The sequence below is a fragment of the Drosophila yakuba genome, chromosome 3L (genome assembly GCF_016746365.2).
Source record: "Drosophila yakuba strain Tai18E2 chromosome 3L, Prin_Dyak_Tai18E2_2.1, whole genome shotgun sequence".
NCBI classification, from domain to species: domain Eukaryota; kingdom Metazoa; phylum Arthropoda; class Insecta; order Diptera; family Drosophilidae; genus Drosophila; species Drosophila yakuba.
This window is the reverse complement of record NC_052529.2, coordinates 18498519-18510815: the sequence shown is the minus strand read 5'-3', so window position 1 is coordinate 18510815 and position 12297 is coordinate 18498519. Positions and strand designations below refer to the sequence as shown.

At 38.8% G+C, this 12297-nt stretch overlaps 1 protein-coding gene across 29 annotated transcripts in view; it reads left to right on the top strand.

The window, feature by feature from the left end:
• LOC6534555 (glutamate-gated chloride channel) overlaps positions 1-12297 on the top strand; it is a 55376-nt gene that overhangs the window by 30713 nt on the left and 12366 nt on the right. For 17 of the 29 annotated variants that reach the window (XM_039374906.1, XM_039374904.1, XM_039374905.1 and 14 more), the window contains exons 4-12: positions 2402-3361; positions 4008-4028; positions 4631-4719; positions 5263-5337; positions 5717-5781; positions 5852-6072; positions 7200-7282; positions 8192-8329; positions 8781-8933. In XM_039374906.1, coding sequence (XP_039230840.1) covers positions 2412-3361; positions 4008-4028; positions 4631-4719; positions 5263-5337; positions 5717-5781; positions 5852-6072; positions 7200-7282; positions 8192-8329; positions 8781-8933 — 1795 coding nt within the window. In that variant the 5' untranslated portion in view covers positions 2402-2411. The other 12 variants (XM_039374911.1, XM_039374909.1, XM_039374924.2 and 9 more) reach the window with 7 other exon arrangements.

The window sequence follows — 12297 nt, the reverse complement described above, 5'->3', positions numbered from 1 at the left end:
GCGGTTTGTGTAAAGTTATGCCCCGGAAGCCATGAAGGATATCAGCGGGGAGTTCCAGGAAGGATTCAAAGGAAGCCAGTTGTGCACTGATCTATGGTCAGTAATTTTTATATATTCTGCCCCTTTTTTTTTTTGTTTCATGCATTCTGCTTCGCTCGAAAAGTTTGCTCATTCTGTTAAAGTTTTTGACAATTTTGGAGCAACACCACGAAAATAAAAGGAAAGTCGAACACAAGCGTTTAAAACAGATTGGGGCCAATAATTGTCCTGGCACATGTGGGTGGGTGTACGTGTATGTGCATATGTATATGTCAAGGGGGTCAAGGAAAACACGTATAAGCTATATCGGTAGCAATTTGTATATGGGACCCATTTACGAGCCCACTTCTTTGGCTTTGCCTAGTTTCTATGCCTATTACTTTTGCTATCTGCTGTCTTGGGGTTTATTTTTGTGCTTTATGGCCAAAGTCACGTAAAAATCGAATAAATGTATAATGAAGACCCTGAATACGGTGGCGGATAACCCAAAGCCACTGAGTACCCGCTTTTAGTGGGTTTGTCTGCGTTTTCTGCGGTTTTTCTTTGATTAAAAGGGGAAATGGGGAGCATGTTGAGAACGGACTCACTCATGTCAAAGTTTTTCACTGGCTTTTCCATATGGTTGGGAATAAGCTGTTCGGGCAATCAAGTTTAAATTGAGTGCGGTTTGCTTGCATGTTTTCTGGATTCTTAATCTGTAAACTTCTGCTAACAGTATTAAAATAAAGTTTCCAAAAGCTGCTTATGCGTATTGTACAAAAGCCGATTATATTTCTTTTAAAAAACATATGCTCATGTGTTCAAGCATGCATGGTGTGTGTATAAAAATAACTTATCAAACCCAAATCACTCGTGCTCAATGGATGTCGTTTTATTTTTCAGTTTTATTTGGTGCAAAAGCGGAAATTGAATTTTTGAGGTCGGTATTCATTTCACTGGAGCAATGGCCGTTTAGGTCTTTGCATGTTTGAAAAATGTCAAAATATAGCCCAACTTGTACTTACTTGTACTTACACATATGTACTCTTTTGGTCGAAATGAAAATTGCATTCCTCCGTGAGTTGGCCACAAATTGACAAGCTCTACAAAAGCAACAACTGAGTTGGCAACAACCGAAAGGCAGCGAAAAGACAGCCTTTGACAGGCAACAATAAAAATTCGGTTGGACCATTGACTGGCTGACTGACATTCGTTTTTTGGCCCTGGCCTAAACCGCTTGTACCACAGCAGAAGTAACTTGTTTTATCACTTTTGGCAACATTTTCCAGCTGAATAAGGCATAAGAGCTTGAGATCGTAGTATATTTCGAAAGTATAATTTATTTATATTTCTAGCATATATGGCCTATGTAGGAAAAATAAGTCTTGCTCCTGATGAATTTGACTAGGATTAACATATTTTTAATTCATTATAAAATAGATATTAAATATATAGGGTACTCAACAAATTGTCGTCGACTTTTTTAGCTCACATACCTCATTATATTCACGATCTAGACTTTCAAAAGCCCTCAGAAAGGAAACTTGTCCATATAATTTGGGGTATAATACGGAATTTTTCAAAGTGCCTGCTTATGGTTGAAATTACCTGGAAAATTAAAGTTTTCCTGTGGCAGTCGTAAATCCGGTACAGGATGTGTGTTATTTGGCAACTGACATTTACGGCTAGGTGTGCACGCAGATGGGCGTGGTCGTTGGGCCGAAGCAATCCAATATTGCCACATCAATCAAATCCTATATGTAGCGCCGCGAGTGTTGATGCAGCCAAGTCATTGGAACGACAATCAAGTGGGTGACGATAGATTTTTATTTCAGATTGTGGCGCGCGAATTGCTTTCGCCGAGCTTAATTAGTTTGGCTGGGGTGCAGTTAAATTGAAACCCCGACAAAATGGCTTTCTGATGGCATTCTCAAAAATATTTGTCTGCGGCATTTTGACAGTCGTTTAGCGTTGTTTTATTGTACGAATTTTCGAAAAGTATAGTAAATTTAATTGGATTTCTTATAGTATTTTAGTACTATACATAGCCATTTTTTTATATATTCCAAATTTAATTTTGTTTTAATTTTTTTTGTAAATCTTTGTAAAATATCTTTCAATAATTAATTTTTAATATATTCCGAAAGTGTGATTCAGCTGACATTAAATTATTAAATTAAAAAAGTTATGCAAGAATTTTCCTTAACTTAAGGACTGGCAACAAGTGGCCGTATTATTTTTATAATCTTTATAATAAGAGACGGGGAACGTATTAAGACTAGTTTCGTTAACTGTATTTCTTAAATGAAAGGATATAAAATCAGAAAGTGATTGACATGTCATAAAAATAATACCCTTTTGTTTGGCAAACCATTCCTTGCAGTTGTCGTAACATGGGCTGCGTCTTTGAAGCGGCCAAAGAGCAGCCCCAAAAACCGAGAAGCAGGCAACTGAGGCGCAACCAATGCCGTGGAAAAGCGGAAAAAGCAGCAGCGGGGACCAAAGGCAAGGTCTCTGTCAGAGGAAACAACGACAAGCCAGCTGAGGACATCAGAATCAAGGATAACCATCAACAAAACCATAAAACGCAAACCGAAGTAGCAGTAGCAATAGAAGCAGGAGTAGAAACAGAAACTGAATCGGAGGCTGAGGCCCAGAGAAAAGCAGCAACCGGGCCCGAACATATAAAAGCGGCGGCTCAAGTGCTTTTAACGATACGGCAGGCACGTCAGGAGAACAACAAGCACAGTAGTCAAGTGGCTGAAACGCACAAGGACGAAGGCGAGGACGCGTTGGCGCGGCAAGGATCCATTGTCGATACAGCGGCGACGGCGGCGGGCAGAATCGGAATCGATATTGCGGCAACAACGATTCAAATCGCCGAGCGGCATGAGGATGGGCACCATTGGCAGCAACACAATGCCCGCCGGCGGAGGCGCCAGCCAGATCCTGCAGCGGATCCTGCGAGCATCTCCAAAATTTCGGCAATATCCCTGCATTCTCACGCCCTCGCCGCCCTAGCGAAAACGCTGCAGAAGCACGAGGAGCTTAGTCCTGTCCAGGATCGCCAGCCCCAAGCGTACCGGGCGTGGCAAGCACATCCCTATGCCGAGACCCAACTGCCCGCCACAATGACAGCGGCCATCATTGCGAACGTCGGCGCCACGGCAGCGGCCACCTCGGCGGCAGCCTTCCAGTATCTCGGCCAGCACTACAAGCACTACAGCCAGTCGATCAGCTTCTACGCAGCCTCCAGCGTCCTCCTGATGCTCTGCTATCTGACCACCGCGTCCACGGCAGCTGCCACGCAGTCGGAGACGGGTGCCCTCGACAAGCATCCCATGTGAGTGCAGGATTCATCGGATAGAATCAATACAACGTCACGCAAACCAAAAGTTCGCCTTGATTTCCCTCAGCCAAAATAGAATCATGGAAGAGAGATAGCTTCGGCTAGCCGATGCTTATGTACCCTTATCCTTTGCAGTATTCATACTTAAAAAAATAACCAATCAAGTGAATCGCAGTGAAGGAGATAGTTGCGAACATATAAATTATATATATTCTGGTCTTTCTTTTTGTCCGTCCGTTTCATTCTACTCAAAGAAGTCTATCAGTTTGAAAGCAATCTGTCTTAAGACTATTCCAAATACTATATCCTTCGGAACGGAGCAGATCATACTTCTATATCAAAAACAGGCCATAGAAATAGTCAGAAATGAAAACTTTTCAGCAATGTTTAATCACTAGCAGAAATCCTAGAATCTTAACGTTAGAATCGGGGCGAACTCGGCACATTCATTAGAACAACCCAATTCATTTAGGAATACTACCATTTGATTTTGTTACCTTCAACCAGCCACACAGCCTCTATTTTCCTAACTACCCATCTGTCTCTCCATATATCTTTCATTCTGTATCGCCTGGCAATCCTTTTCACAACACGTACAAAAATTTTTCTATTTATTTTTTCCTTTTTGAAATTCTTTCAGTCATGGCATCGATTGGTCGAAGTAAGTTAATGCACACCTCCTTCCATCTCTAAAAAAAAAAAAAGAAATACCGAAAGCTGAGAATTATACGGAAAAAGAGAAAACTCGAGTTTTTGGTTACCTCTTTTTCTGGAATTATTAAGTTTCGTTTTCTGCACACACTATACACTTTGAGTTTATTTGATTTCCAGTTGAGGTAATTGGTTTTTCTCAGCTTCGTTCTGCTGATGTTATGCATGCAATTTGAAATAAAGTTTATGAGTTGCATAAAATAAAATGCTTAGCCAACTACTTCATAGCAAGTCAACTATTTTACTCTCTCAGACTTAAACGATAATTTTAGGATTTCTAAAACTTAAAGGAGTTCTTAGATTCTCATTAAAGAATTGAGAAAAACAAGATTATTCTTTTAACCGCTTACCTACTTATGAGTTTTTTTTATTTTATCTTTTAGTTGTTCGGCTGAAATCTTCCCATCTACTTAAAACAGCACACAAAACTGTTGTACATAAAAGATTCCTTGGGAAAATAACAACTTACTTATTTTGTCAATTACTAACACAAATTTACATTGATCGCAAATATGTCTACAAGTTTTCAAATGATTTTCTCGTGTTCTACAGATTTGATGAGTCCAGTTCGGATAAGGAAATATTAGATTTACTGCTCGAGAAGAAGCGCTACGATAAACGATTACTGCCGCCTGTAAATGGTAAGACGTTTCAGAAATTATCCGCCATTTTCACATTGTTGCGATTCAATTTCCAATTTTACTAAGTGGGGACTGGGGAAAAACTACACATAGTGTTTGTGCTATTAAGAGTTGCTTTCGTAAGAGGAGGGAAAACGGGTATCTCGGGTTGTCTTTTCCGCTGTTTGCCAAATGACATCCAGCAGACAACAATTGGAGGAGCCAGGCCACGACGTATGGACACTATAAAATCAATTAAAGTTAATGGCTGCACTGCCATGGATGGGATGCACAAAAGATGTGGACACTTTGGGGTTTGGGTGGCCACTATCTTGAGCCAAAGAAAGTATGCAATGCAATTACGTTTTCTTCGACATGCTTATGCTTTGGAAAATCATAACATTACATTCTGCTGTTAGAGTTGTTAGAAAATTGCATTTTTGCTACTAATGGAAAGTATAAGACAACAATGCAAGAGGATAATAGGGATCGGAAAAAGTGATGAGATTGAAGTTAAACATTTGTACTCAAAGTGATTCAATCTAATTTAATTCATTTTTGCAGATGAAGACTTTTGCTGTGGTTTGCAATCGCCCGATATGGCAACTAATCAAAATGCACGGAGACCACACAATCGCGGTTGGTTTACTCTCGCGGAATTTTATATTATGTAGATGCACCTTGTATCTGTACTTCTTACTTTCATTGCGACGACCTTTCTGATTTTCAAGTATAATTTTCCCTATTTTTTCTCAAGTTCTAAACAAGCTATTTATTACGAAGAGTTGTAGTTTCTTTAACGAAACTAAGAGGAGCACTGAATCTTTAGCTTTTTATAGATTTGTTAAGTGATGATTAAGTTTTGCATTTCCATAAACCAATTCAGTAATTCAGTAGACATTTTGCTTTTATCGCTTCCCCGGGTAGTTCATTTTGTTCTTCTTCTGGCACTTGGCACTTCAATGAAATATATGTTAAGTAGACCACTACCGAGTGTATTGAAATCCTTTTTTAATAGGCACTCTGACGGTGAACGTGAACGTGCTGCTCCTGAGCTTAGCATCGCCCGATGAAAGCAGTTTGGTGAGTCCTGCGGATAAATAAAAATCATATAATATATATTTTTTATCTATATTGAATTGGTTGCTTGCAGAAATACGAGGTTGAATTTCTGCTGAACCAGCAATGGAACGATCCGCGACTGCAATATGGCAATAAGTCTCATTATGACTTCTTAAATGCTCTGCATCATCATGATAGCATCTGGACGCCGGATACGTATTTCATTATGCATGGCGATTTCAAGGATCCCATCATACCAATGCATTTCGCTTTAAGAATATTTCGGAACGGGACCATTACGTACGCAATGAGGTGTGTGTCTGGTGCTCTGTAGCCCGATTTGAATATGAATGAATTTTTTATACAAAATCCGGAGACGAGGCCGGGCTAAGCGGCTTTAATGGCGCCAGAAAATGCAAATTTTCGCTCAAAGTTCATATTCATTAGGGATAGCAAGATGACAGGCGAAGCGGCAATATTTTTTTATTCTCTGTGCTTTTTTAGTTTCTTTTGCTCAATTTTCCACCTTTTTTTCTTCTTTTTTTCTCGCTGGCTAGCGGAAAATTTTGGGGAAAGGGCCCACCAAATATGTAAGCTAGCCCGCCAAACATACGAGGCCGTAATGAAAAAGAGCACAAGAAATGTAGAAGGCAGGAAAATAGGTGAATATGAGTAAAATGTAAAGTGAAAGTAGGTATGTAAATATTTGCCCAGGTACAAAGTACATATATCCCAATTCCTGGCCAGCAGGAAATTTCAGACTCGTATGGGGGGAAAAAAAGCGAGGAACTTTTCACAATATGACCAACATTTGTTGGATGGTCTTGTTTGTCTTACTCTTCCCCTTTTCTCGCTCACATCCCCTCATTTCTCCAACTTGTCTACATTTTTAATTCAACAGAACTTTTCCAATTGACTGCAAAAGTGTCGTCCAGCAATTAAAATAAGTTGCAGTTGCCATTTACTTTTCCCAGCATTTTCTGGTCCAGCATTTCCCTTTTGCTGTTTGCATAGCCGACAAGGAGAAACGTCGGAAAAACTTGTTGGAAAAGCGACAGCGACACGGGGTGGAAAATTATGAATTGATGTTGCCGAACAAAGCGTGATATTAAGTGGCAAAGACAAGCATGAAATTGCTCGAAGCTAAAATGCAAAGAATTATAAGGTCAAAAAATATTTTACGGTCGATGAGCATTGCAAAAAAAAAATGCACAAATAATTCGAGGATGTAATATATATTAATTATTCAAGGTAAATACTTTTGCTTAGGATTCAATTCAACTTACACTTGTTTGTGTGCCCAAAAGCAACATAAAGGCAACAAAGGCTTTGGATATCCATACAATTAGTTTCCTGAATATTAACAGAAAATATGATACTTTTATGCAAATTGATTTATTTGTATATTTATATAAACCAATTTTTCGATTTCCTTGTAGACGTCACCTGATATTATCCTGCCAGGGAAGTCTTCATATATTTCCATTCGATGACCCCAAGTGTTCCTTCTCCATGGAGAGCAGTAAGTTACATTTTGTTATAATTAAACAGCAATTTAAAATAAATATCAACAAAATTATGTTAAAATGATGATGATAAAAATATATTGTATTGCACATTGAAAGTTGTCAAGAGCAAGTGTTGAGCGTTAAGTATTTTTTAAACAATACATCTGAAGTGGGATTAATGTATAAATAATGTGAAAATCCAAAGTGTTGAGAGGCAACCTCAAGATGTTGATGTCCTGATGATAAAAAGATGGGCAGGCGAGCGTGTTGACTGCCACTCAGGGGAAATCTTCGCCACCATCTGCATTTGCCTATTTGTTTGGCTCTGTGTGTGAGTGTGTGTGTGTTCATGCAACAATGAAGGAGGTGGGCGGAGCAAAGGGGGCGTGGCATAGGGGGCTAAACGACAAAAGCTGACAAAGTGACTAACAAGGCTGACTGCCTGCCACACACACACACACACACACACACACCAGTCAGCCTTGTTGTGGGCTTTTTGTCTTTACATTGTTTTGCGAAAGTTGTTTCCGGTTCCCAACCCGCTTGGAAACATCGGCCAAGAACGTGAGCAACATCGTAAATTACTTTGAGAGGAAGATGATGATGATGTCGGTTCCTGCCGAGATTGTCATCTATGAGTGGGGAAACATCCATCGAAGTGTTGTGCCTTTCGCCTTTCGCATTTCGCCTTTTGCCCGCTTGTCACGGCTTGTTTGTCAAATATGATTTAATTTGCTGGGTCTGGTCTTCCTCGAGCCCCAAAAACAAATGGCTCAGACAATATGCATTTGTGTGTGCCCGCTTATTTAGATTAATCTAATTAATTAATGATATTGTGATGGGCTTACTCGGGGCTGAGAATGTAATCTAATTGTGCGAGCCAGTGATTCTTAAAGCTGAATTTCTCGTTTATCCTTATGCAGTTTCCTACGAGGAGGCCCAAATAAAGTACGTCTGGAAAAACGACGAGGACACCCTGCGAAAGAGTCCATCGCTGACCACATTGAACGCGTACTTAATCAAGAATCAAACGACGGCCTGCGATCAGAACAGCTGGAGAGGTAAGTCATTGGGATCTGAATTGCCAGTAATCGAATGCCAATCACTTCATTTGCTTATACTTTGTATTAGCCAAAAAAAATTACAACCGGGAAATGTTTTGCAATTTAGTAACCGTTGTGTTTTTGATGGTAAAATGGTACAACATACTAGAAGGCGTATTCAATACAATTATTTTAGGGTTTTCTTACAAAACGGACCTTCTCAGTTTAGTACTCCATTCTTTGGCTTGGCTTTAAAATATTAATTATTTTTCTTATTTACTTACGTAGTCTCAGATCTCGGCTAGACTTGCTTTGCAGCTTATCCATTTTAGCAACGAATCTACAAAAATAAATCCAATGCCTATCTAATGGTCTACTCTTTGTCTACCTTCCCACACCTACTCTCTTATAAAAAACGCTACAAATCAACCAACAAAAAATACCCGAAATGCAAAAATAATGCCCCTAGGGAACTACAGCTGTCTTAGGGTCGATTTAATCTTTACCAGAGATCGTGCATTCTATTTCACCACCGTTTTTATACCCGGCATTATATTGGTGACGTCGTCCTTTATAACTTTCTGGCTAGAATGGAATGCCGTGCCAGCTAGATCGATGATAGGTAACAATACCAAAAATACCAACCAACCAATTTAAACAAAACCAAAAACCCATAACCAAAAACCATAAACAATTTTTGCCCTCGCTCTCTATATCTCTCACACCAAACAAAACCAAATACTCTTAATAAAAATACGTACTTTTAAGAAATTAACCGAACCAAAAATCAATTGATTTGATTTTCTTTCCGCCTTTCGTAGCATTTGCCTTTTTCGATTGCCCTTCTGTAAAGTAATTTGTACATTTTATGATTTCTAATTGTCACTTTTCCATTTCATTTCAATGCGGCCAACGTAGTAGTAATTTATATGAAATACAGTGCCCACTCAAAGTATGCCCACACCAAAAAGATCCTAGACTTTAAGGTTTGCTGCATGGGTTCTGTTCGTTGAATGAGAGCCATCCCACCCAAAAATCTGGAAAGCATTACCCAAATTACCGAACCACAAGTTTAGTTCACCTTACCATCACTTACAGCTTTACGTATTTGTTTCCTTCTGAAAGTATGAGTATAGCTTAGCCAAAGTAAGCCAAAAAATCGGGAAAAGTACAGTGTAAGGTCCTCTGTGGAAACTAGTTCTAACAAATAGGCCTCTCTATCTATATATCTCTCTATCTCTCTCTGTCTGTCTCTGTGTGTATGCGTGTGTTAACCTTTGGCCGAATTTGCATAATGCATAATTCCGGCCTTGTTTCTTAAGGTAATTACAGTTGCCTACAGGTCGAGTTGACATTTACCCGTGATCGTGCGTATTATTTTACAACCGTTTTCATACCTGGCATTATATTGGTCACCTCGTCGTTTATCACATTTTGGCTGGAATGGAATGCAGTCCCAGCCCGTGTTATGATCGGTACGTAAAAAAAAAACAAAATCAAATTGAAAACTTTCGAAAGAAGTTCCAAGTTCTCAATAAAGCAAACAGAAAACCTAACAAAAATCGAAGTCTTCCAAACCAATGAAAAAACAGTCCAAATCACATTTTAGTCGTTAACGAATTGTAGCAGTCCAGTGAGTTTTAGTCCAAATTTAAACGCAACCACGAGACAATTGGCCAAAGCTTAATGATAATATAGAAGTGATTTAGCTTAGAACAGCTTAGGAACATTTAACTCATAAAATCATTAAAAGTTTAAGTCTAGCTAGCCGCTCCATTGAAATGGATTCCTTTTTCATTTCGATCCATTACTTGGACTGATTTTACCAATGTTCATTTTCTTATTTTGTATTTTTCTACTTCCTGCACTCGTATTTGGTGATCGCCCAACTCCGTTGAGTCCTTGTGCATTGCATGACTTCTTAACTTAAACTAGGCATTTTTAAGCTTTTTTTCTTTAAGAAGCTTTGGTGAAACCATATACGAAAATCATCTGAAGCATACATACATCATGCTTAAACAAGAATCAACAATTCATGTTCCATTAGATTGCAACACACACATTCAAATAGAAAAAAATCCAATATTTCAAATAATATATATTATAAAAAAAATTGCAAACAAATAAAACAATAAAAGGAATCTTTTTGGCATATCAATAGAAATTGGCAAAATGAATAATAAAATGGTAAAATTCTTAAAACTGTTTTGAAAATTGTGAGCGTCGCAGTTTTTGAAGGCGGTTTGTGGGCCTGAGAACTCGACGTTCATACGGACATTTTGACGGACGGACAGACGAACGGACAGACAGACATGGCCAGATCGACACGATTATTGATCCTGTTCGGAATTTATATATATATACTTTATAGGGTCGGAAAAACTTCCTTTTACCTTGTAAACACTTTTTAACGAATCTAGTAAATAAATATAAAAACTTTTTTAATATAAACATTAATACTTAAGTATAATCACAAAACGAAACCATTTATTTACTTTCCTTGCTATAAATATCAACAGAAGGGAACTCCAAATATTTTATATATGTACATAGGTAGAATATGAAATTCAAAAAGAGCCATATTAACTTATGAATTAAGCTGTAATTAGGATTTTAAGAGCATATAATAATATCATTCAAAGTTCGGTGCTGGTATAGTTCTCAACTGAACACAAAGTGAGGCAAGGATAATGCGATTACTATGTTCTAACCCCAGCCAAATGTGGGCAAAGGAAGCCGAAAAGAAAATAATGATAGCAGCAAAGGGAATGTCAGCCGAAACATCCGGATCCTACGTCGTTGGCATCTGCATCGGGACAGGAGACACAGAAACACGGACACGGCCGTATCCTGGTATTTACACGGCTTGTGGCAAACTTCACATCCCTTGGATCATGATGATGATGACGTGGAGCGGTGGTCACATCATACATGATGATTTATGCATAAGCCATATGGCCAGCATGGGCTAGACAAATAGAACAGAGCGCTCTGTGCGTGAAATGCAAAAACTACAAAGTTAAGGCAAGGATGAAAAACTTGCAGACGGCGTTGAAAAAGCTTAGTTTTTGACTTTACTTTAAAATGCAGTAAAATATATATACTAAAATCATTGTTCAATTTACCAAATTTGAATTGGGAGAATATTAGCATCCCTCGCATAAAGTTATCAACAAATGTTATAGTTATACTTAAAATTACTCATGTGTGTGCAAACTCTCAAGTTTATAACTGAAAAAACGAATTTAATTTTAAATCTATGCTGTGACGTTTTTAAGTTGCTGAAATGATCCTTAAACAATTTTCCAGTAATAATGCACTTGAATCCTCCGATGACAAAACGACGACATGGCACTCAAATGGCATTGTGAAAATCGAAGGAGGGGAAGGATAATTCCATTTCTGGCTGCCATTGTCTGCACAGGGCAAACACAATCAAACGACATTTCAATGACAAAAGGAAACTAAATAAATAAATAGTCAAAAAACGGCGAAATGGCTCCAAGGCAAGCGATGCCATTTTGTTAGTCAAAGTGCTGACATAGCATGCATTTTACAGCAGCTCCTCCTTCTTAGCATGGCAGCATCCTTTTTGCCTCATTTGTGACCCACTCGCAGCTCGCAGCTCGAGCTTTTCCTCGAAGCATTTGCAGTTGAGTGCAGCGTTGAGATTTCCCTCTGTACTTTTTTTATTTCGTTTGATTTCTTGGTAAGAGTAGGGCGGATACCAGAACGCTGGCAAATTGAAAATCGATGTGGTTCGTGGATGCAGCGATGCGGTTGCAGCAAGAGTTCCTTGCAGCATGCCAAACTAGTTAGAGAATCGTTGACGCAACTAATTAGGCAACCAAGATGGATAATGTTGCATATCCAGCTGCAATTGGTCGATAGCATTTTTATGTCGCGCGGTTGTGAGCTGAATAATTAATATTAAATGCGAGCATTACCTCTGATTAATTTCATTTACGCTGCTGCTAATGCCAATG